Raw genomic sequence first — 22821 nt, 5'->3', positions numbered from 1 at the left:
CAGTATCTTTTACTTCCAGACTTCAATCTTTTTCACTTCCCTTTAAAGACATCCGTGAGGCCGCTTAGGCAGTTCCAGGACCTACAGATACCAACCCATCTGGTTTATCCAGTAAATCCTGCCGCTGACCCCCATTAGCCTCAGAAATGGGACCAGCACCCATGGGTGGGACTTGCGTAAAGAAGGCATTCATCTTGTGGCTTAATAATTACACTATGTCTACACCCCCAATACTGCACCCTGCCCCCATGGATATTTCTAATTCCTCCGCTCTTTGTCATGAAATTATTTGTGGAATTTCAATTTAGCTTCAAACATGTCGACAAGCAAAAATGTCAGGAATCTGTGAGAGGTGATCTTTATGATTAAGAGCAGAGCACGAAATAAGATTTATCCTATGCCTCCTGTATGTGGGACTGGGCTATCTTATAAGAGACATTACAGGAGCGGGCACAGGATCTGCTTCATATTAGTCTCCTTTATAAATGCGCACATAAAAATCTGACTGTGTGGTTATATGCGATCAGATGAGATCCCGACAATTAATATTAATGATGCACTCCATGTCTGTTCGTGTTCTAGTCAAGTGAAGATGGAGAAAGTATTGGCGCAAATCCCTTCTCCCAGCGTCTGGCCATGATCCTTATGTTTAAAGGTTGTACTTTCACTCTGAACACGGTGGACATGAAAAGGTGATGACAGCAATATTTATAACACTGCCCCCTATGTACAAGAATATAACTACTAGAATACTGCCCCTATATACAAGAATATATCTACTATAATACTGTCCCCTATGTACAAGAATATAACTTCTATAATACTGCTCCTATGTACAAGAATATAACTACTATAATACTGCTCCTATGTACAAGAATATAACTACTATAATACTGCCTCCTATGTAAAAGAATATAACTACTATAATACTGCCTCCTATGTACAAGAATATAACTACTATAATACTGCCTCCTATGTACAAGAATATAACTACTATAATACTGCTCCTATGTACAAGAATATAACTACTATAATACTGCTCCTATATACAAGAATATATCTACTATAATACTGCTACCTATGTACAAGAATATAAATACTATTATACTACCCCTATATACAAGAATATAACTACTATAATACTGCTCCTATGTATAAGAATATAACTACTATTATACTGCTCCTATATACAAGAATATAACTACTATAATACTGCACCCTATGTACAAGAATATAAATACTATAATACTGCCCCTATATACAAGAATATAACTACTATAATACTGCCCCTATGTACAAGAATATAACTACTATAATACTGGCCGTATGTACAAGAATATAACTACTATAATACTGGCCATATGTGCAAGAATATAACTACTATAATACTGTCCCTATGTACAAGAATATAACTACTATAATACTGTCCCTATGTACAAGAATATAACTACTATAATACTGCTATGTACAAGAATATAACTACTATAATACTATCATGTGCCATGTGTACAAGAATACATTAATATAATACCATCCCCTGTGTACCAGGCTTATAAATGCTGCTATAATACTGCCTATAGCGTATTTCACACAGTACAGTAACCCCTACTCTCTTGTACTCAGGGCCTCAGATGTGCTGAAGGATTTGGCTCCAGGAACACAACCTCCATTCCTTATTTATAACAATGAAGTAAAAACCGATGTTAACAAGATAGAAGAGTTCCTGGAGGAGAACCTGACACCTCCCTGGTAAGATGGGTGTAGTATTGGGGCTCGGACATGATGAGATTGGGCTATTATACATGGTGTGATGACCTGTGGGTCTGTGTAGATGTTGGTGTGTGCTATGCCTGATATCACCACTAGGTGTGCAGTGTATGAAGCCTGTAGATGGCGCTAATGACCTCTCCTCTCCTAGTTATCCGAGCATGATGCCCAAATACAAGGAGTCGAACACTGCAGGCATTGATGTCTTCCAAAAATTCTCTGGGTACATCAAGAACCAGTGCCCTGCCCAAGAAGACAGTAAGTACCACAATAAGCAAGAAAAATTGATGTTCCCTTCTTTAAAGTGTTTGGTCCACTTTTAGGGATCACATGCATGGTATATAGCGCCACCCTCATTTATGTGGCAGTGTACGGTGATGCAGCTTGGTCACATCCATCTGACTTTCTCTTAGATCAACAGTGTTCAGACCTCCACTTTGTCATTGAACTATGCCGTTAAGGGTTCATCCACCATTTTTTTTTCCAGATCTACAGAAGAGTTTGTTACGGTCGTTATTGAAGTTAGACCTGTTCTTACAGAACCCCCTACCCATCGAGCTGTCCAGTGACCCTAAAATGACTGTCTCGAAGAGGAAGTACCTGGACGGGGATAACCTGACCCTGCCTGACTGCAACCTGATGCCCAAACTACACATCATCAATGTAAGGGATCTTTCCGGACACGTTTTTAGCTAAGTTTTTTTTTTTTTCTGCTGAGATCAGGTAAAACTTGTACTTGCTCTGGTGCTGCCACGGTTGTATCAACATACTTGTTCCTAATAGACTTCCTGTCATGTGATCTTTGCTCTTCATATGATTGGACATGATATGACAAAGTCCATATCGTCGCCTTGAAAACGCCAGAGCAAGCACAAATAAGAAACGCAGTAATAATAATAAAATGTAGTTTGCTTCTTCATTACTGAATATGTTCCTTACTCATAGATTGTGTGCAAGCATTACCGCAATTTCGAGATCCCCAAAGACCTTCAAGGAATCTCCCGCTATCGCCAAAATGCAGAGGAACTTAAGGCTTTCAAGTACACCTGCCCCAACCCCCAGGAGATCATCCTCTTCTACCGGGATGTTGTCAAGAAAATGCCCTAAACCTGGACGGACTTCACTTTCCACACACAAAAAATTTCCCTGCTGCTTAATCTGCGCCAAGTAGAACTGAACAGCCATTAAGCCATCATTATGTGTGAGGACATTACGACACCCTACAGGACGCTGACGTCGCCCGAGGCCATTACAGGTGTTCCCAGGTTCACCATCGTGTCATTCCTCTGTTACTCCTCCTGAAAATGTCTGACAATTGAGCGCTATTATTCTCCTCTTCAGTGTAACGGATCCCCATACCGTCAGATGTTGTCTAACAAGCACTGACACGTGAGAAATGGTAATTCCCAGTTCTACATTTATTCTTACGCTTCCAGGTGGAAAAACAGAGGAACAGCAAACTGCATAGCTCAGACAAAGGTGTCTAAGACATATTATTGCAATTTTTTTTTTTTTTTTAATAAAATCGATCATAAAATACATATTTTAAGGTTGTATTTCTGCACAATATTACTGGCAGCCATTTTAGTTCTCTTGTTGTTAGATTCCAATTTGTCAAAATGGCGACCTACTCGTGTGTCGAGGGGCCTACTCGCGCGTCGAGGGGCCATCTTGAATTTGTGGCTTATGCACAGTGGCCTTGTTATGTTGAAGTGAAACAACAAGAGGCTAAAATATGAATGGCTGCAATCTGATGGCCCTAATTACAAAATGTCCGACATCACTAAACCACAGCCCCCGCCGTTACTTTCTGAAGGTATAAGTTATTTAATGGCAGCCCAATATAAGAGAGTAAGATTTCAGGGTAGTTTAGAGGAGTCACGAATCCCAAGGTGGGCAAAATTGTTCAAACGCTTCTCTGCTGCAACTGAACTATATCCCTAAAATCATCAAAAAAATAAAATTGTGTATTGATGTTAATGGAATTTATTTAAACTTTATGCTTGATAAATGTATCATTGTAAATAAACAGTTAAAAAAAAGTCACATGATTGAGTCGTAAAATGACCAAGAGTAAATTCCGATTTTCCAATATTGCAGTATGACGGACCCACCTGTAGGTGGTGCTGTTGATTGTGATTCAGACTATACCAGTACAAACTAGGCCCCAGTAAATGTAGTTGCTGCGACTACCCATAGTAACCAATGACAGTGCACCTAGCATTTTTTAGCACAACATATAAAATGAAAGAAGCAATGTGACTAGCTGCCCTGGACAGCTCCATTTCGTGACTGCAGTAGTGGAGTTTCCTCACAAGAAGGACAGTGGCCATTTTGTAGGCTAAAACAGCATCTAACAATATGATGTCACTTGTTCCAATTTTGCCATATTTTTACACACAATTTGGAAAAAGACATAAAGCCTTTTCATTGCGGCAGCCATAGTAACTTCTTCACATTTACCTGTATGTCATGACAATTATGTGACACCCGCTCAATGTTATGACCAGCACATTTACAATGGCTAACTTAAGTGTTCATACAAAACCTCCATGGTGATTTTTTTGTAGCATATAAAGGAAAAATGAGGCAATATAACAACGTTAATGCTTCACGTGTCAGGGACGTCCATATTGAAGTTCTTGCATTTGACTTGTATCTTCTCTAATAAAACACGCAGGTTGCAGCAATACCACAATTTTCCTGTGAGCCGCCAGCAATCATACATCGCCATGCCACATTTTCATTTCTTCGAATAACAGGGGGTTTTTTTCGCATAGAGAGGCCACATTCTGCAGGCGTTCACAAAATGGTTGCCGTCAGCCTAACATGGTGTCATCCTCCTCTATGAAGTCCTCAGGATTCATCAAAGTCGACCCCCTTGGCTGCCTTTTTCCTACAAAGAGATATCACAATAGTATTATTATTCAATATAAGGTGAAGTCCAAATCTGTTTTCACTGAATACAGCCTGCAGTTTAAAGAATGGGGGGGTACCTTTTACAGCCAGGATTGATGAGCGACTCCCCAGGACGCCTCTTCTTCACCTGTGATGAGGACCCCCCATAACCTTTCTTTCGAGCATTAAGATCTGTGAACACAAATAAAATAATTAAAAAAAAACTTGTCTGGCATTTATCCAAAAATATATACATTTTACCAGATATTCACCCACCTGGAATAAGGAGCTGATTGTTCTTCTGAGATTGCTTAACTGGGCTGACTGCTGTAGCAGCGCTGTCCACTTGCTCTAAAAAAAAAAAAAAATGGAGTTTACAAATACTAAATGACATCACAGCTTTTACTCCAGAGCAGCATTCATACTTCTGGTGTAAATAGTGCACCTTTTAGAGAACACACCATCAAATCAGTCTCTATATGGACTCTGGATCAGCAGGGGGCGCACTCTGACATACCTCAGCTGGAAGGTAAATAAGAACCTAGCAGAATGAGGAATGCAGCTCCGGCTATGAGTGTAGTAGACAGATCTATCTATACCTTTAAGAAGCCCCTCCAAACTTGTCACACGATCTGACAAGTCAAATAACACCTCCTGCACCAGGGCTCGCGCCTCAGAGACCGGAGCCTTTAAGAGGTCCAGAGAAACCTTCTCAGAATCCACCTGGAAGGACATGTTTGCAATGCTGCCCTGAAGGTCCAGAACCGGAGCGCTCCTCTGGAACTTCTCCCTGCATGAAGACATAAAATATGGGGGAAATATATCATTTTTCACAGGGCACAATTACACCTCTGGCAATTTCATATTTAGGGCCATAAGTTGGGGACCCATAATACAAAAATTGTCATAGATAAGAAAACTACATGGATGCCTGAATTCCTTCCATATTAAATTATTCTCAGTGTTTTACAGCTGTTTCAGACTCCAAATCCACAAAACAAGAGGTCCGAAACCCATGAAGTTCGGCTCACAGAAATACTGTGCCAGTCACAGAGACCCAAGAGAAAAAGTTCCTACCAACTGGCCAAAACACGGTCAACCACCAAGCATCAATACAGTACTACCACCAAATCTGTGCCAACTACCAAGCATCAATACAGTACTACCACCAAATCTGTGCCAACTACCAAGCATCAATACAGTACTACCACCAAATCTGTGCCAACTACCAAGCATCAATTCAGTACTACCACCAAATCTGTGCCAACTACCAAGCATCAATACAGTACTACCACCAAATCTGTGCCAACTACCAAGCATCAATTCAGTACTACCACCAAATCTGTGCCAACTACCAAGCATCAATACAGTACTACCACCAAATCTGTGCCAACTACCAAGCATCAATACAGTACTACCACCAAATCTGTGCCAACTACCAAGCATCAATACAGTACTACCACCAAATCTGTGCCAACTACCAAGCATCAATACAGTACTACCACCAAATCTGTGCCAACTACCAAGCATCAATTCAGTACTACCACCAAATCTGTGCCAACTACCAAGCATCAATACAGTACTACCACCAAATCTGTGCCAACTACCAAGCATCAATACAGTACTACCACCAAATCTGTGCCAACTGCCAAGCATCAATTCAGTACTACCACCAAATCTGTGCCAACTGCCAAGCATCAATACAGTACTACCACCAAATCTGTGCCAACTACCAAGCATCAATACAGTACTACCACCAAATCTGTGCCAACTACCAAGCATCAATACAGTACTACCACCAAATCTGTGCCAACTACCAAGCATCAATACAGTACTACCACCAAATCTGTGCCAACTACCAAGCATCAATACAGTACTACCACCAAATCTGTGCCAACTACCAAGCATCAATACAGTACTACCACCAAATTTGGGCCAACTACCAAGCATCAATACAGTACTACCACCAAATCTGTGCCAACTACCAAGCATCAATACAGCACTACCACCAAATCTGTGCCAACTACCAAGCATCAATACAGTACTACCACCAAATTTGGGCCAACTACCAAACCCCAATACAGTTCTACCACTAATCATCAAATTCCACTACCATACTACAAACTGTACCAACCACCAATGCCCCAATACAGCACTATTACCAAGACTGTGCCAACCACCAAACCCCAATACAGTACTATTAAAACTGTGCCAACTACAGAGCCCCAAAACAGTACTATCACCAAGACCATGCCAATCACCGAATTACAGTGCCCTACCATCAAGACTGTGCCAACCACCAAATTTCAGTACTGTACTACTTCCAAGACTGTGCCAACCACTAAACCTTAGTAATGTACTACCATCCAGACTGCTGTGGCAACTGCTGAGCCCTAATACAGAACTGCCACCAAGACTGTGCTAAATACCATGCCCCCATATAGCATTACCACCAAGACCGTGACAACAAACCCAAATGCCGTACTATCACCAAGACTGTGGTAACTAACAAACCTCAATAAAGTACTACCACCAAGACTGTGCCAACCACCCACTCAAGAAATACCACCACTGTACCCCATTGTCTTCTCAGGTGCTTTAGCTAATGGTTAATAAGAACTTACCTCAAGTTCTCCACCAGATCGTGAGATGTTACATTACGGACCACGTCCTGGAATACAGAAGTCACATGTGAAGAAAAGTGGGATACCACTCGAGTGTTCCACGATGACTTCATTACTGGAGGACAGGGATGTCACCTGTGCCACGTGACCAACATGGGGTAATAGAATGGGTGAAATACGTCCACCTTACCCAGTCCTCCAGAGCCTCCTCTAGGGGGTCCGTCCTCCACACTTCATTGGCGTTAGTCACGCTGTGCAGAGAGGAGAAGATTACATAACGTCTGCAGATATACACTATACATTTAATGGCCGCACACAGGACAGAGGCACCTGGTGGTGCCCAGCACCGTCATATGGCCATATAGTGTGGGGATAACTATACCTCACACAGGAGGGTGCCCAAACACTGGGCAGAGGTTGCACCTTGCTCTTTTCTATATTTTCTCCTCAGGCAGCACTGCCCTACAGACGCCTTGCAATCTGCGCTATACTACAGACCGTCACATCACAGGTGACTAATGCCAGCGGCAGGGCATGGGACAGCCTAGGTCGTACCGTACTACTCCTACACCATCAACTCCTGGCTGTCTAACCCTTTGATTGAGACCCCTCGATCCAGTTACCTATCAATACGTACAGACACACACATATATATATATATATATATATATATATTACATACACACAAACACTGACATGATAAGGAGCTGGGGTGCCCTTATGCAGTCGATTTTTAACCCCATAATATCCACTTCATTTTTTGTTCTTTCGCTTTATTCCTCCTTTTCTTCGGTGAGCCATAATTTTTTTAGTTCTTCCTATTCTTTGTTGTTGTTTTTGTTGTGCGGTAAAAGTCACCTACACTAGAACTTCTATACATTGTATGTGGGTGCCAGGGATATCCCCGACTTAACTCTTTGTGCTTTTTTTTCGGCAAGGACTTGGGGCAGCAATAGTTAACCATCTGTACCCCTTCCTCCCTCTTCTGGCCGCCCCCCTGTGTGGAGGTCACTCACTGGATCCTGGTGCTGGTGCCAGGCTGGATCTTGCTCAGGCACAGGTACCGCTGGCCAGCATGGCTCACACCGCACAGGGAGGACCAGGCCTCTGCGGCCATGGTGACTGACTACAGGATCACTTCCTGCAGCAGGAGGGAGGCCATGATGGGAGTGATCAGCCCTGGGAGGAGACTGCAGGATTAACCCTTTAGTCACGAGATGTAATTACACTAGGAAGGCAGCGGAGCTTTTGTATCGCGGGGGACCCTGGCCGTCTCTAGAGAATGGGGGTTGTGGTCAGTGATGGATCAGATGGTGAGGTTTCTGTCTATTTCCCTCCTTCCCGCACACATTTGCCATGCGACTTTTCATACTCTAGGGTTGCATTCACATCTGCCAAACTTTTTTGTAAAAAAATTGTGCAGCTTTTAATCAGTCCCAATCATCTATGTGGGGTTATCCCTGCAGCAGGAGCTGGCATTTCTGTAAGCTTTTTTCTGATGATGGGGCAGGCACAGATGATCCTCCTTGTACATCAGCCGACCGTCAATTATCACCTGGCTGATATCATGTAATCGTCCCCATGTAATTAGTAGGACAGGGGCGCGATGCCTGCTAAACGCCATATCACATCCATGCTTATCCCCCTCATGTTCTGTAGTAAAATTACACATTTTTTCCCTATGAGTAGGCGGATGTCACATTCAGGAATCTGGGAAAGCTGGGTGACAACTAGTACAGCCACCATAATTGATACCAGAAGGATGTTATTGAGCTTTCCTGGATTCCTGCACAGCTATCCTGCCTAGTTTCCTTGCTTTTATATCTCTAAACTAGATAGGTTTACCATTCAGGAGTCTAGAAAAGCTGTCTGACAACCAGAATAACCACCATTAGTGTAATTGAGATTTCCTGGATTTTTGGAGAGGGTATCCTGCCTAGTTTTGCTCTGATAATAGCTCATATTTATATTTTTCCTGTACCTTAGCAGGTTTGTCATTCAGGAGTCTGGAAAAGCTGTCTGACAACTAGAATAACTTCAAATTTTGCTCCCATAAGGGTTGTCATTGAGCTTTCTTAGGCTGTGTGCACACGATGCAGATTTGCAGCGGATTTTACCGAGCAGAAACGTTGCATATCCGCATTGTGATGTACAGTAGCCTTAAAATCAATGAAAAAAACCGCTGTGCAGACGCTGCAGATTTTTCCGCGCGGTTTTCCTGCGGTGCAAAATCCGCAGCATGTTACTTCTTTTGTGCGGTTTTCCACCTGCTCCATTCTCCAAATCCGCAGGGGGGAAACCGCACAAAAACCTGCGGATTTCTTCAATTCTGCGCGGAAAAATCCGCAGGGCAAAAATGTATGTGTGCACTCAGCCTTAGATTCTAGCATGGCTATCCTCCTTAGTTTTGTTCTGATATATCTTTTTTTGCTGTACCACTGTTTAACAAGACAGGCTTACCATTCGGGAGACTAGGAAAGCTGGCTGACAACCAGTATAATTTGTTATTGCTCCCATAAGGGTTGTCATTGAGCTTTCCTATATTCCCAGCATGGCTATCCTGCTTAGTATTGCTCTGATATATCTCTTTTTTTTCTGTCCCACTGTTTAATTAGACAGGTTTACCATTCAGGAGTCTGGGAAAGCTGGCTGAAAACCAGTATAATCCATTATTGCTCCCATTAGGGTTGTCAGTGAGCTTTCCTAGATTCCAGCCAGCATGGCTATCCTGCCTAGTTTTGCTCTGATGCATCCCTTGGTGTTATATCTCTGTATAACTAGGCAAGAGTCTGGGAAAGCTGGATGACAACTGGTATAAAATTGTAATATTCTTCCCATAGGATGGTCACCCAGCTTTTCTAGATCCCTAGCATTAGAATTTTGTTGCTGCAATATTTTCTAAACTTGCAGCTGGGCATAGTGAGTGTGGATGCGTTAATATCCAGCCTGTTCGGATTTTAGATTCTCATGAGACCACGACTTAGCAATCTTACAATTTCCTAAAGCGTATTGCTCTTTTTTTTTATATTTGTCAATCAGGAGTCTGGGAAAGCTGGGTGACAACCTGTCTAGGAGCCATAATGATTGACACCTGTGGTAGTAGATGGAGGTGGTACGAGGAGGGCAGCCCCACTATTTGGGGTGTGTGGAGAACGCAGTAACCGGTGGCTGCTCCCTGCCTCCTGGAGGACGGTCCTCACCGCTGATTGGAGAAGCTCAAGGAAAACTCATTGATCTTGGAAGGAAAAGTGCAGCAGAGCCACAAAACGTCTCATCAGCCCGGGGGCACGGAGGACACAGGTAAGAAGTCCCATCACATCAGCCCATACTGTGCCGCTTATTACACCTGCCCCAGCTATACGGCAAATAGAGGGAATTCTACTAATCTGCCATATTGCGGATTTCACCAAACTGAAAAACCAGGAAGAAAATAAAGACATCCCTCTACCCCCATAATCTGGAATATCTGGTAATCTATTACCATTAATGTCAGATTACGGGAATTTCGGAAGTATTGCTTTAGATATATGATAGCATGGTAGTGAGGACTCCAACTGTTCCTGTAGGAAATTGATTTCTTAACTACCGGTAGCAGGTAAATGTACCATTCAGGAGTCTGAGAAAGCTGTGTGACAACCAGTTAGACCTCCATTATTGTTTCTATAAGTGTTGTCAGTGAGCTTTTCTAGCTTCCTGAACGGCCATTCTTCCTTGTTTTGCTCTGATTCATCTTTTGCTTCTTTATCTCTATATTTTTTATTTCTGACAACAAGTATAATCTCCATTGTTGCTCCTCTAAGGGTTGTCATTGAGCGTTCCTAGATTACTGAACAGCTATCCTGCCTAATTTTGCAGGTTTGCCATTCAGAAGTCTAGGAAAGCTGGCTGACAACCCGTACAGTTGCCATTCTCACTCCCAGTTTATCTAGGAGTAGGCAGCAAATTTGTCCCATCGACATTTTAGTTCACTGCTAAAATTGCAACTAATGAGGGGGCGCCCAAAGGTGCTGGATAATGGGGGTGCCCAAAGGTGCTGGATAATGGGGGCGCCCAAAGACGCTGGATGAGGGGGTGCCCAGAGGTGCTGGATAATGGGGGTGCACAAAGGTGCTGGATAATGGGGGTGCCCAAAGGTGCTGGATGAGGGGGTGCCCAAAGGTGCTGGATAATGGGGGCGCCCAAAGACGCTGGATGAGGGGGTGCCCAGAGGTGCTGGATAATGGGGGTGCCCAAAGGTGCTGGATAATGGGAGTGCCCAAAGGTGCTGGATAATGCCCCCCCCCAAAGGTGCTGGATAATGGGGGCGCCCAAAGGTGCTGGATAATGGGGGCGCCCAAAGGTGCTGGATAATGGGGGCGCCCAAAGGTGCTGGATAATGGGGGTGCCCAAAGGTGCTGGATGAGGGGGTGCCCAAAGGTGCTGGATAATGGGGGCGCCCAAAGACGCTGGATGAGGGGGTGCCCAGAGGTGCTGGATAATGGGGGTGCCCAAAGGTGCTGGATAATGGGAGTGCCCAAAGACGCTGGATAATGGGAGTGCCCAAAGGTGCTGGATAATGCCCCCCCCAAAGGTGCTGGATAATGGGGGCGCCCAAAGACGCTGGATGAGGGGGTGCCCAAAGGTGCTGGATAATGGGGGCCCCCAATGGTGCTGGATGATGGGGTGCCCAAAGGTGCTGGATGATGGGGGCACCCAAAGGCGCTGGATAATGGGGGCGCCCAAAGGCGCTGGATGAGGGGGCCCCCAAAGGTGCTGGATAATGGGGGTGCCCACATGCCCCCCAAATTTTCTTAAATTTCTGCTGTCACACCTCATTATCTCTCCACACAAGACTGACACCAATGCAGAAATTGAATGTTCATATTTGCAAATATATATATTTTTATATATATATATATTGTTTATTTTTTTAACATGGGGATTGGATGATTCCGGACCACACAAATTACGTGGAAAAAATGTCCACAATGTGCATTGAAGCCTTATCTCCTTAGCTGGTATTGTTTTACGCTGTGGATTTTCTGCGCAGATATCGCAACCCGGGGCCGGATCCTTGCTCTATGCAAAACAGCAGCACCTGTCAGACTCCACTGACTCATATTGGGGTCTATCTGGCTCTGCCATGGCAGAACACCATCTTCATGAAATAAATTGCACTTCTTGCAGTACTTTTTTTCCCTGTCAATGGAAACTAAGAGGGAAAGTCTTCAATGAGATGTGAACCTGGCACCTTAAGTGGGCAAAGTTCTCCAGCTGTTTCAACCTCCGACTTATAATATATTGCCCATCAAAGTCTATAGAGCTATAACCAACCTAGATGATTTTACATGAGGTTGCCGCCCCTTATTATGGAAAAAAACAGGGAGATTATATATTCTGAGTGGAGTTACTCTTTAAAATCCAAACATATCGTCTGCTTGTTCTGGCAGGCCCCTAATGGTGACAGAAGAGCTAGCGATTAAGACACTAGTCATGGACAGGCTCTTGCCCCGGCTCCTCTCCCCGTTGCCAGACGAGGTGCAGGAATGCGTCGCCCTGTTGATGGGCGAAGTTCAGAGTCAATGTGAAGAATTGGTGGAGGCTTTAATAAAGGATCCTCAGTGTGATCAGTACCTGGCTGCCCTGTGTCGATTCCTGCACACCGCTAATATTCGGTAAGTTTTATTCAATCCATATATTACAGGGTGGAGCTTAGTAATGCCAACATACATAACGTGCACCAATAATACCACCATGTGGTGCTGACATGAATGGACCATACAGTGATATTAATGAGTGGTATGGAGCTGGACCAAAGTAAATTTATAGTTTTGGAGTAACCTGTCCAGGGTTTCTTAGATCAATGAGGGGTTCCCAGTGGGTGGAGCGGGAACAATAAGAGATAACATCTTCCTACCAGAATGCCCTCTTGCATAACCACCCCCTTGTATACTACACCATTGGGTCATGCCAGGATAAGTGAAGGCGATCTCCTTCTATAGTGCGATCATAACAGGACAGTACTATTAGACTTTTTCTAGAATTGTCTATCGCTCAGTGTCAGTCAGCTGCCTTCCAGCACATAATAATAATAATAATAAATGTTATTTCTATAGCGCTGATATATTCCGCAGCACTTTACATTTCAGAGGGGACTTGTACAGATAATAGACATTACAGCATAACAATAATCACATAGATCATAACAAATACCAAGAGGAATGAGGGCCCTGCTCGCAAGCTTACAATCTATGAGGAAAAAAGGGGAGACACGAAAGGTGGGTGGTAACAATTGCCCTGATTGTTTGGACCAGCCATAATGTTAAGTGTGTAACAGTCATGCAGAGGGCTAATAGATGCATAAAGCATGTGGGAACATGATGCGGGGAACCTGGTTATGGTAAAAAACTTTTGGCTGTGCCACACAGGGATAGATTAGATTAATGTGTTGAGGCGATAGGCCAGTCTGAATAAATGCGTTTTCAGGGCACGCTGAAAATTGTGGGGATTGGGGACTAATCGTATTGACCTGGGAAGTGCATTCCAAAGAATTGGCGCAGCACGTGTATAGTCTTGAAGACGGGAGTGGGAGGTTCTGATTATTGAGGATGCTAACCTCAGGTCATCAGCAGAACGGAGGGCGCGGGTAGGATGGTATACTGAAACAAGGGAGGAGATGTAGGGTGGTGGTGAGCCATGGAGGGCTTTGTGGGTGAGGGTAATAAGTTTGTACTGGATTCTGGAGTGGATGGGTAGCCAGTGTAATGACAGGCACAAGCTAGAGGCATCGGTGTAACGATTGGCGAGGAATATGATCCTGGCAGCTGCATTCAAGACAGATTGGAGGGGGGAGAGTTTGGCAAGCGGGAGACCGATTAGAAGGGAGTTACAATAGTCGAGACGAGAATGAATAAGAGAAACAGTAAGAGTTTTTGCAGAGTCAAAGGTAAGAAAAGGTCGAATTCTAGAAATGTTTTTGAGGTGCAGATAACAAGAGCGAGCCAGTGATCGGATGTGGGGGACAAATGAAAGCTCAGAGTCAAGTAAGACCCAAAGACAGCGGGCATGTTGCTTGGGAGTAATAGTAGAACCACACACGGAAATGGCAATGTCGGGTATAGGTACATTAGTAGCGGGAGGGAAACACAAGGAGTTCAGTCTTTGACAGGTTCAGTTTCAGATATAGTGAGGTGAGGACATGATGTTAGACACAGCGTTTAGACAATCGCCGGTGTTTTCTAGAAAGGCTGACGTGATGTCAGGAGAAGAAGCGTATAATTGGGTGTCGTCAGCATAGAGATGGTACTGGAAACCAAATCTACTGATTGTTTGACCAATAGGGGCAGTATACAAAGAGAAGAGGAAGGGGCCTAGGACTGATCCTTGAGGAACACCAACAGTAAGGGGAAGATGAGAGGAGGAGGAGCCAGCAAAAGATACAGTAAAGGAGCGGTCAGAGAGATGGGAGGAGAACCAGGAGAGAACGGTGTCCTTGAGGCCAATGGAACGGAGCATAGTGAGGAGGAGCTGTTGATCCACCGTGTCGAATGCTGCAGAGAGATCCAAGAGAATTAGCATGGAGTAATGACCATTTGATTTAGCTGTTAGTAGATCATTAGAGACTTTAGTGAGGGGCAGTTTCAGTAGAATGTAAAGAGCGGAAACCGGATTGGAGAGGGTCGAGAAGAGAGTTTTCTGAGAGATAGCGGATAAAACGGGAGTGGACCAGGCGTTCCAGGAGTTTAGAGATGAAGGGAAGATTAGAAACAGGTCTATAGTTAGCGGCACAGTTTTGGTCGAGGGATGGTTTTTTTAAGTAGTGGATGTATGATGGCATGCTTAAATGAGGAGGGAAAGATACCAGAAGAGAGAGAGAGGTTAAATATTTTAGTTAGGTGAGGGGTGACAGCAGGGGAAAGGGTCTGGAGTAGATGTGACGGAAATGGGTCACTGGTGCAAGTGGTTGGGCGAGAAGATGCAAGGAGCCTGCTTACTTCTTCTTCTGTGACTGGTTCAAAGTCAGAGAGTGAGCTAGATGCAGTGGGGGAGGGAGGACAGTGCATGGTATGAGGTGATTGGGAGATAATTTCCTGTCGGATCTGGTCAATTTTTCTTTGAAGTAATTGGCCAGATCGTCAGCTCGAAGCTCCGTGGTAGGGGCCTGTACTCTTGGGTTGAGTAGAGAATGAAAAGTGTCAAAGAGACGTTTAGAGTTATTGGACAGTGAGGTGATGAGTGTGTTGAAATAGGTTTGTTTTGAGAGGTGAAGGGCAGTGTTGTATGTTCGAAGCATAAACTTATAATGGATGAAATCTTCGGGTAAGTCGGATTTTCTCCACAGACGTTCGGCGCACCTGGAGCACCGCTGCAGGAAACGTGTTTGCAGGGTGTGCCAGGGTTGTCGCCGTTTGTGTTGTGGTGTTCTATGTATAGGAGGAGCAAATTCATCCAGGGCACTTTGAAGTGTTTCATTGTAATGCTTCAATGCAGGATCAGGACATGAAAGGGAGGAGATAGGGGCCAATGAAGACTGCAAGTTCTTCATAAGTTTCTGGGTGTTAATGGCCTGTATGTTTCTATAAGTATGGACAGTGGGGGTGACCTGAGCAGCCTGTCAGTTCTTGATAGAGAATGAAAGAAGTTTGTGGTCAGAGAGCGGGAGAGGGGAGTTTGCAAAATCATCCACTGCACAAAGCCGAGAGAAGACCAAGTCGAGGGAGTTTCCATCTTCATGCATTGGAGAATTAGTAAGCTGCAAAAGGCCAAATGAGGAGGTTATAGATTAAAGATGAGTAGCAGATGGGGAGAGGGGAAGAGCAATGGGGATGTTGAAGTCGCCCATGATGAGGGTAGGGATGTCACAGGAGAGAAAATGTGGAAGCCAAGTGGCAAAATGATCCAGGAACTGATGGCAGGGGCCGGGAGGACGATATACCACCACCACTTGCATGGAGAAGGGGGTGTAGAGTCTGACGGCATGGACCTCAAAAGAAGGAAAGACAAGTGAGGGTACTTGAGGGATAACCTGAAAGGTACATTTTGATGATAGGAGCAGACCAACGCCTCCACCTGCTCTATTGTCTGATCTTGGGGTATGAGAAAAGTGTAGTCCCCCGTATGAAAGAGCAGCAGCACATACATTTATGTATTATTCCAGGGTGAAGGTAACGTGACAGCACTCAATCCTGTACACTTGGCCCCATTAGACAAGTCATAGAGAGGACATTAGTGGCTTTAACACAGATTGTCCTCCAGATACAAACATCAAACAAGCTGCGGATGAAGTGTACTCAGGGTGGGGGTGACTCTGCTGCGGCCTGGACCTTTCGTTGGGGATCATAGCATAATAGCGAGGCTGAACATAATATATCCGCAGGGTAAACACATCCCTTAAGAAGCATGACAGATCCTCGGCAACCGAGCCTAAAATACATTGTAGATTAAATAACAATCGCGGTCTAGCAAACACGTGCGACCAATGGGGAAAATGTCAACGAGGTCGTGTTCACCCGCTGCTAACTGCTGCCCTTATTGTTAGGAGACAGGACGGTTCATCTCTATCCTTCCATTACTGTGAAAAACTACAATAGCAGAATTTAATAGCAAATTGGAAGAAAATCCGAACTCTAGTTTCTCCATCTTTCTTATCACTCCCTAGTGTATAACGTCCGACCCCCATCGCCCCCTCTCCGGTGTAGAATGTCTGGCCCCATCGCCCCCTCTCCGGTGTAGAACGTCTGGCCCCATCGCCCCCTCTCCGGTGTAGAACGACCGGCCCCATCGCCCCCTCTCCGGTGTAGAACGACCGGCCCCATCGCCCCCTCTCCGGTGTAGAACGACCGGCCCCATCGCCCCCTCTCCGGTGTAGAACGACCGGCCCCATCGCCCCCTCTCCGGTGTAGAACGACCGGCCCCATCGCCCCCTCTCCGGTGTAGAACGACCGGCCCCATCGCCCCCTCTCCGGTGTAGAACGACCGGCCCCATCGCCCCCTCTCCGGTGTAGAACGACCGGCCCCATCGCCCCCTCTCCGGTGTAGAACGACCGGCCCCATCGCCCCCTCTCCGGTGTAGAACGACCGGCCCCATCGCCCCCTCTCCGGTGTAGAACGACCGGCCCCATCGCCCCCTCTCCGGTGTAGAACGACCGGCCCCATCGCCCCCTCTCCGGTGTAGAACGACCGGCCCCATCGCCCCCTCTCCGGTGTAGAACGACCGGCCCCATCGCCCCCTCTCCGGTGTAGAACGACCGGCCCCATCGCCCCCTCTCCGGTGTAGAACGACCGGCCCCATCGCCCCCTCTCCGGTGTAGAACGACCGGCCCCATCGCCCCCTCTCCGGTGTAGAACGACCGGCCCCATCGCCCCCTCTCCGGTGTAGAACGACCGGCCCCATCGCCCCCTCTCCGGTGTAGAACGACCGGCCCCATCGCCCCCTCTCCGGTGTAGAACGACCGGCCCCATCGCCCCCTCTCCGGTGTAGAACGACCGGCCCCATCGCCCCCTCTCCGGTGTAGAACGACCGGCCCCATCGCCCCCTCTCCGGTGTATAACATCTGGGATGGTGATTTGCAGTTTGCACCCTCATTATAATCAGGGTTACCCTGTCTCAGTCTTATCCTGTGTGACTAGTCAGAGATTAGTGAGGGCTCTCTCTACGTTCCCAGTGATTGTGCTGGAAAATCCTCCTGGTCTGCTTGTTTACATGCCCAGCCCCGCGGCCGCCTGCGTGTAATCCTCGTGCTTTTCAGATCTGTTGGCACCTTTCCATTCCTGGCTCCACACGTCTCCGCTTGCTTACAAAGTGTTACCCCAGTAACTGGCGAGCAGAGCTGGCTTCATGTTGTTTACGAAGAGTCTCTCCTCCCTGCGCCGTGGAGAGGTGAAAGAGGCCATCCACATGCCCTAATAGTACTGGCACCCCTGCACTGACAATGAGGTGATATAAGGAGGGTGATGCCGGTACCCCAGGGCTGAGTGATCAATTCACACAAGTACCTCTGTGTCCATCCCAAAATTCCACCACAGAAACAGCTCCAGTGTACGATCTGCTATGTTCTCACTGTTTGGCAGTATTATACAGGCATTGTACCATACTGTATGGGATTTCTATTTAGTATTGGAGATTCTGATATTATATGACTCCTGTTGTTGCAGCCTCTGCAGTAATGTTGCCTACATTCTTGGCATGGTGGCAGAAGATCCTGGAGTTGCAGTCATGTTGGTGAACCTGGCAGGAATAGCGACAGACTGGGACTTGCTGGGGGGACTGGGAGCGATGCTGCTATGGGATGATGCAGAATCTGTAATGAATGCAGCTGGTGCCCTGGGAACACTGGTGAGAGATCAGCTGGTCCGCTTAGAATGGGTGTCCAGACTGTGCCATAGAAGTGTGGGCCCATAAAGTATCATTATATATGGGGCTTCCGATATTACACTCCAGAGCTGCACTCACTATTCTGCTGGTCTGGTCACTGTGTACATACATTACATTACATCCTGTGCTGATCCTGAGTTACCTCCTGTATTATACTCCAGAGCTGCACTCACTATTCTGCTGGTGCAGTCACTGTGTACATATAATGTATTGCATCCTGTACTGATCCTGAGTTACATCCTTTAATATACTCCAGAGCTGCACTCACTATTCTGCTGGTGCAGTCACTGTGTACATACATTACATTACTTATCCTGTACTGATCCTGAGTTACATCCTGTATTATACTCCAGAGCTGCACTCACTATTCTGCTGGTGCAGTCACTATGTACATACATTACATTACTTATCCTGTACTGATCCTGAGTTACATCCTGTATTATACTCCAGAGCTGCACTCACTATTCTGCTGGTGCAGTCACTGTGTACATATACTGTATTGCATCCTGTACTGATCCTGAGTTACATCCTGTAATATACTCCAGAGCTGCACTCACTATTCTGCTGGTGGAGTCACAGTGTACATACAATGTATTACTTATCCTGTACTGATCCCGAGTTATATTCTGTATTATACTCCAGAGCTGCACTCACTATTCTGCTGGTGCAGTCACTGTGTACATACAATATATTACTGATCCTGAGTTACACCCTGTATTATTCTTCAGAGCTGCACTCACTATTCTGCTGGTGCAATCACAGTGTACATACATTACATTACTGATCCTGAGTTACACCCTGTATTATTCTCCAGAGCTGCACTCACTATTCTGCTGGTGCAATCACAGTGTACATACATTACATTACTGATCCTGAGTTACACCCTGTATTATTCTCCAGAGCTGCACTCACTATTCTGCTGGTGCAGTCACTGTGTACATACATTACATTACTGATCCTGAGTTACATCCTGTATTATACCACAGAGCTGCACTCACTATTCTGCTGGTGCAGTCATTGTGTACATACATTACTTATCCTGTGCTGATCCTGAGTTACATCCTGTATTATACTCCAGAGCTGCACTCACTATTCTGCTGGTGCAGTCACTGTGTGCATACATTACATTACTGATCCTGAGTTACATCCTATATTATACTCCAGAGCTGCACTCACTATTCTGCAGTTTCTAAGCTGGCACCCTGTAGAACAGCGCCAGTGCCTCTTTGCTGCAGTGACTTTGGCAGGTTGTAGTTTTGCCAATGTCACATCAGAAAGATCCGGTTACCGGTGCATTGTATGGCAGATAACTCCGATCAGTCAGTGATATGTTGCGGCTTCTTAGATGACTTTCCTCCATATGTGTGTGGGAATACAGATCCAATCATTAGCCGTGTAGTGGATGTGGCACGGAGATCGGACATTGATGACTGAGCTGCTGACATTTCTTCCTACAGGCGGAGAACAGCCATGGCAGACATTGGCTCCTCTCCTCTGTAGATTTCGATTTCATCATCGAGAACATCACAAAACTCCTGGATTCTCCAAATGACTGGACGGCCAGCAACTGTGCCCTGGTGCTTGCCCGCATCTCAATGTGCCAGGAGGGGTGCATACGGCTCCTAGAACATCCGAAATCTGACATGATATTACAGAAAATAATGACATCCCTCCATGTGGATGAGGCAGGTAAACAAAAGAAAGAGTCCAAGCATTAATACTACCTACATCAGAGGCACTGCTGTGCCCCAAAATACCAACTTAGTGGCACTGTATACTCACAAAATAATACTGAAGATAATGGAAATACTGTGAGTCTGCTGAACACAATGGAAATGCTGTGACTCTGTTGCTTGGGCTCTTGTATGATTTCCATAGACTTCTGTAGGACTTGCTGAAGCTGTCACATTGGGCCACCTCTGGTACCACGTTGTGTCGGCAATCTGTAGTGGCTTCCAGGTTAATGCATCTCCTCTCTCTTAGGCTGTGGTCTGAATGCGGCTTTTACACTCGGACGTCTGTGCGACACAGACCAAGGCAGGAGACGGGTGCTGGCTCTGCAGGAGGCCGACAACATGGTGAGTGCAATAAGCACATATCCCCAAAATTGCATTTACTTCGATTGGCCCTCAAGTGAAAGGGCGCCGCTCCCTGGCCGACCCTCGAGTGTCAGTTTGACGCTCCCCAGCCGACCCCCGAGTGTCAGGACGCCGCTCCCCGACCAGCTCCCGAGTGGAAGGATGCTGCTTCCCAACAGGCCCCAAAGTGTCAGGGCGCCACTCCCGGAGGCCTGCATGCTCTCTGCCACCTCAGGAGTAGATTGTCCGCTGTCGCCTCAGGTAAAATCATGTCTTCCCCTGATAAGTCTAGATTTGCAAGCTGGAGGCGATGATGTCCGGAGGAGATGCTGGCGGAAGCAGAAACGCTTGCTTTGCCCTTACGTGCCTTGTGACTAGCCCAGCCGGCCACCAGCATGTCCTGAAGAGCCCGCACTTCCCACAGGTCTTGGAGACACTCTGCCACCTCCTGCAGTCCAGCGAGCAGGACTCCTGCTGGTTCGCTGCCATGTAAGTTCTTCAGTTTCCCTTTGTTTTGCCAACGGCACTCGAGTTTCACTTCACAAAGACACTGACTCCCAGACATGGCCCTGGCACCAGCGCTACCGCCAAAGTCACACCACCATTCTGCAAATGTTGAAACTTATAATTGCTGACCCTCTAAGGTTTCCGTCAGATCGGATTCTTAGATGGTTGCAATGCCACTTTTTATAATAGCGCACCCTCAGTATCAGTGCCACATTTACAATGGCGCACCCTCGGTATCAGTGCCATATTCTCATCTTAGTGAGGATGCTTACACACAACTTTTTCTTTCTAGAACTGTGAAGGGATTATCTAAGTTTCCTTCAGGAGTTGTGAGACTGCGACAGCACCCAACGCTCGAAGTGATCCTAAAAGTAAGTGTCCCAGACCTGTGGTTAGGGGATGTCTGGGATCGGAGAAACATGGCGGCACCACACCTGTCCATTTATTGCAACACTCGCCAGCTCCCTGGGGAATCTCCAGGAGGCTCCTGGGTAGAGGAGGATGCTCCTGGACACCACAGAAGCCTTCTGTAAATTGGCGCTTTCTGAAGGTTTCCAGTGTGTGGTGCCGGAATACTTTGACGCCAGACTGAGCCCCAACATCCAGACGCACATTTAGGGTTGAGAAATATGGGTGTAGTGGAGATCATGGCAATGGAAAAAAGTGCAAGACCACATCCTGAGATCTTCATTATGTCATATGGGAACTAACGAGGTCTCACCATTAATCTAGCACATCTGACAGAGACCGATGCCCCTGCCCCCTCTCACTACTGTCTCTCCGGAGAGTCTCTGTATCTGTCATCTCTATGGAAACCCCCCCATAAATACTTTACTGGTAATGGTGCTGTCAGCAATGGGTTTAATGGTGAACTAGTTACCATGGAGACCATTGTCATGGATATTTCAGGAGAAAAGACAATAATATTGTCGGAGGACGCAGAAGGCCGCTGATAATGCCGAGGATGAATCCTGCACACATCGTACCTTGGTTATTTCAAGGAGGATTTTGTAACTATAGTAAAAATTTTGCATATGCCTAATAAATCGGCAGCGAGGCAGTATGGGGGTCTTGGGGTCCACATGTCCACAAGAAGAACTCCAAGATCACTGTGGCTTAGCTCCACAGATGCAGTAGGGAAATGGGAGAAAGTTCCACAAAGTCTCTGGAGCCCTCCACCAGTCGGGCCTTTATGGCAGAGTGGCCCAATGGAAGCCTCTCCTCTGCAAGACATATGAAACCCCACATAGAGTTTGCTTAAAAACATATGAAGGACTCCCAGACTATGAGAAATTAGATTCGCTAGTCTGATGAGACGAAGATAGAACTTTTTGATGATAATTCTAAGCAGTATGTGTGGAGAAAACCAGGCACTGCTCATCACCTGCCCAATATAATCCCAACAGTGAAACATGGTGGTGGCAGCATCATGCTATGGGGTTGTTTTTCAGCTGCTGGGACAGGACTACTGATTGTAATTGAAGGAAACATGAATGCGGCCAAGTACAGAGATATCATGGATGAAAATCTCTTCCAGAGTGCTCTGAACCTCATACTTGGCTGAAGGTTCACCTTCCAACAAGACAATGACCCT

The 22821-nt window shown here is 45.9% G+C and overlaps 3 protein-coding genes across 6 annotated transcripts in view; 2 read left to right on the top strand and 1 right to left on the bottom strand.

The window, feature by feature from the left end:
- Positions 1–3813, top strand: part of CLIC3 (chloride intracellular channel 3) — a 15910-nt gene extending 12097 nt beyond the window's left edge. Inside the window, exons 2-6 of one of the 2 annotated variants that reach the window (XM_073556026.1) lie at positions 583–692; positions 1624–1749; positions 1919–2025; positions 2255–2430; positions 2713–3813. In XM_073556026.1, the coding sequence (XP_073412127.1) occupies positions 583–692; positions 1624–1749; positions 1919–2025; positions 2255–2430; positions 2713–2874 (681 nt within the window). In that variant the 3' untranslated portion in view covers positions 2875–3813. The remainder of the gene's footprint in view (positions 1–582; positions 693–1623; positions 1750–1918; positions 2026–2254; positions 2431–2712) is intronic. The other variant, XM_073556027.1, reaches the window with a different exon arrangement.
- PAXX (PAXX non-homologous end joining factor) overlaps positions 3738–22821 on the bottom strand; it is a 21594-nt gene continuing 2510 nt past the window's right edge. The window contains exons 1-7 of one of the 2 annotated variants that reach the window (XM_073556028.1): positions 8306–8445; positions 7480–7540; positions 7290–7336; positions 5265–5455; positions 4942–5016; positions 4764–4857; positions 3738–4663 (exon numbers count right to left, since the gene is read on the bottom strand). In XM_073556028.1, coding sequence (XP_073412129.1) covers positions 4624–4663; positions 4764–4857; positions 4942–5016; positions 5265–5455; positions 7290–7336; positions 7480–7540; positions 8306–8406 — 609 coding nt within the window. In that variant the 5' untranslated portion in view covers positions 8407–8445 and the 3' untranslated portion in view covers positions 3738–4623. Of the gene's footprint in view, positions 4664–4763; positions 4858–4941; positions 5017–5264; positions 5456–7289; positions 7337–7479; positions 7541–8305; positions 8446–22821 lie in introns of those variants that run through there. The other variant, XM_073556029.1, reaches the window with a different exon arrangement.
- LOC141059854 (uncharacterized) overlaps positions 8506–22821 on the top strand; it is a 23997-nt gene continuing 9681 nt past the window's right edge. For both annotated transcript variants that reach the window (XM_073556023.1, XM_073556022.1), the window contains exons 1-8: positions 8506–8602; positions 10329–10589; positions 12719–12943; positions 18423–18603; positions 20100–20331; positions 20626–20720; positions 21013–21209; positions 21520–21598. In XM_073556023.1, coding sequence (XP_073412124.1) covers positions 10393–10589; positions 12719–12943; positions 18423–18603; positions 20100–20331; positions 20626–20720; positions 21013–21209; positions 21520–21598 — 1206 coding nt within the window. In that variant the 5' untranslated portion in view covers positions 8506–8602; positions 10329–10392. The remainder of the gene's footprint in view (positions 8603–10328; positions 10590–12718; positions 12944–18422; positions 18604–20099; positions 20332–20625; positions 20721–21012; positions 21210–21519; positions 21599–22821) is intronic.

Source organism: Dendrobates tinctorius, unplaced genomic scaffold, assembly GCF_039654945.1.
Source record: "Dendrobates tinctorius isolate UK_male_01 unplaced genomic scaffold, ASM3965494v1 ptg000231l, whole genome shotgun sequence".
NCBI lineage: Eukaryota > Metazoa > Chordata > Amphibia > Anura > Dendrobatidae > Dendrobates > Dendrobates tinctorius.
Note: the sequence above shows the minus strand (reverse complement) of the source record. Positions and strands in the feature narration are given on the sequence as shown.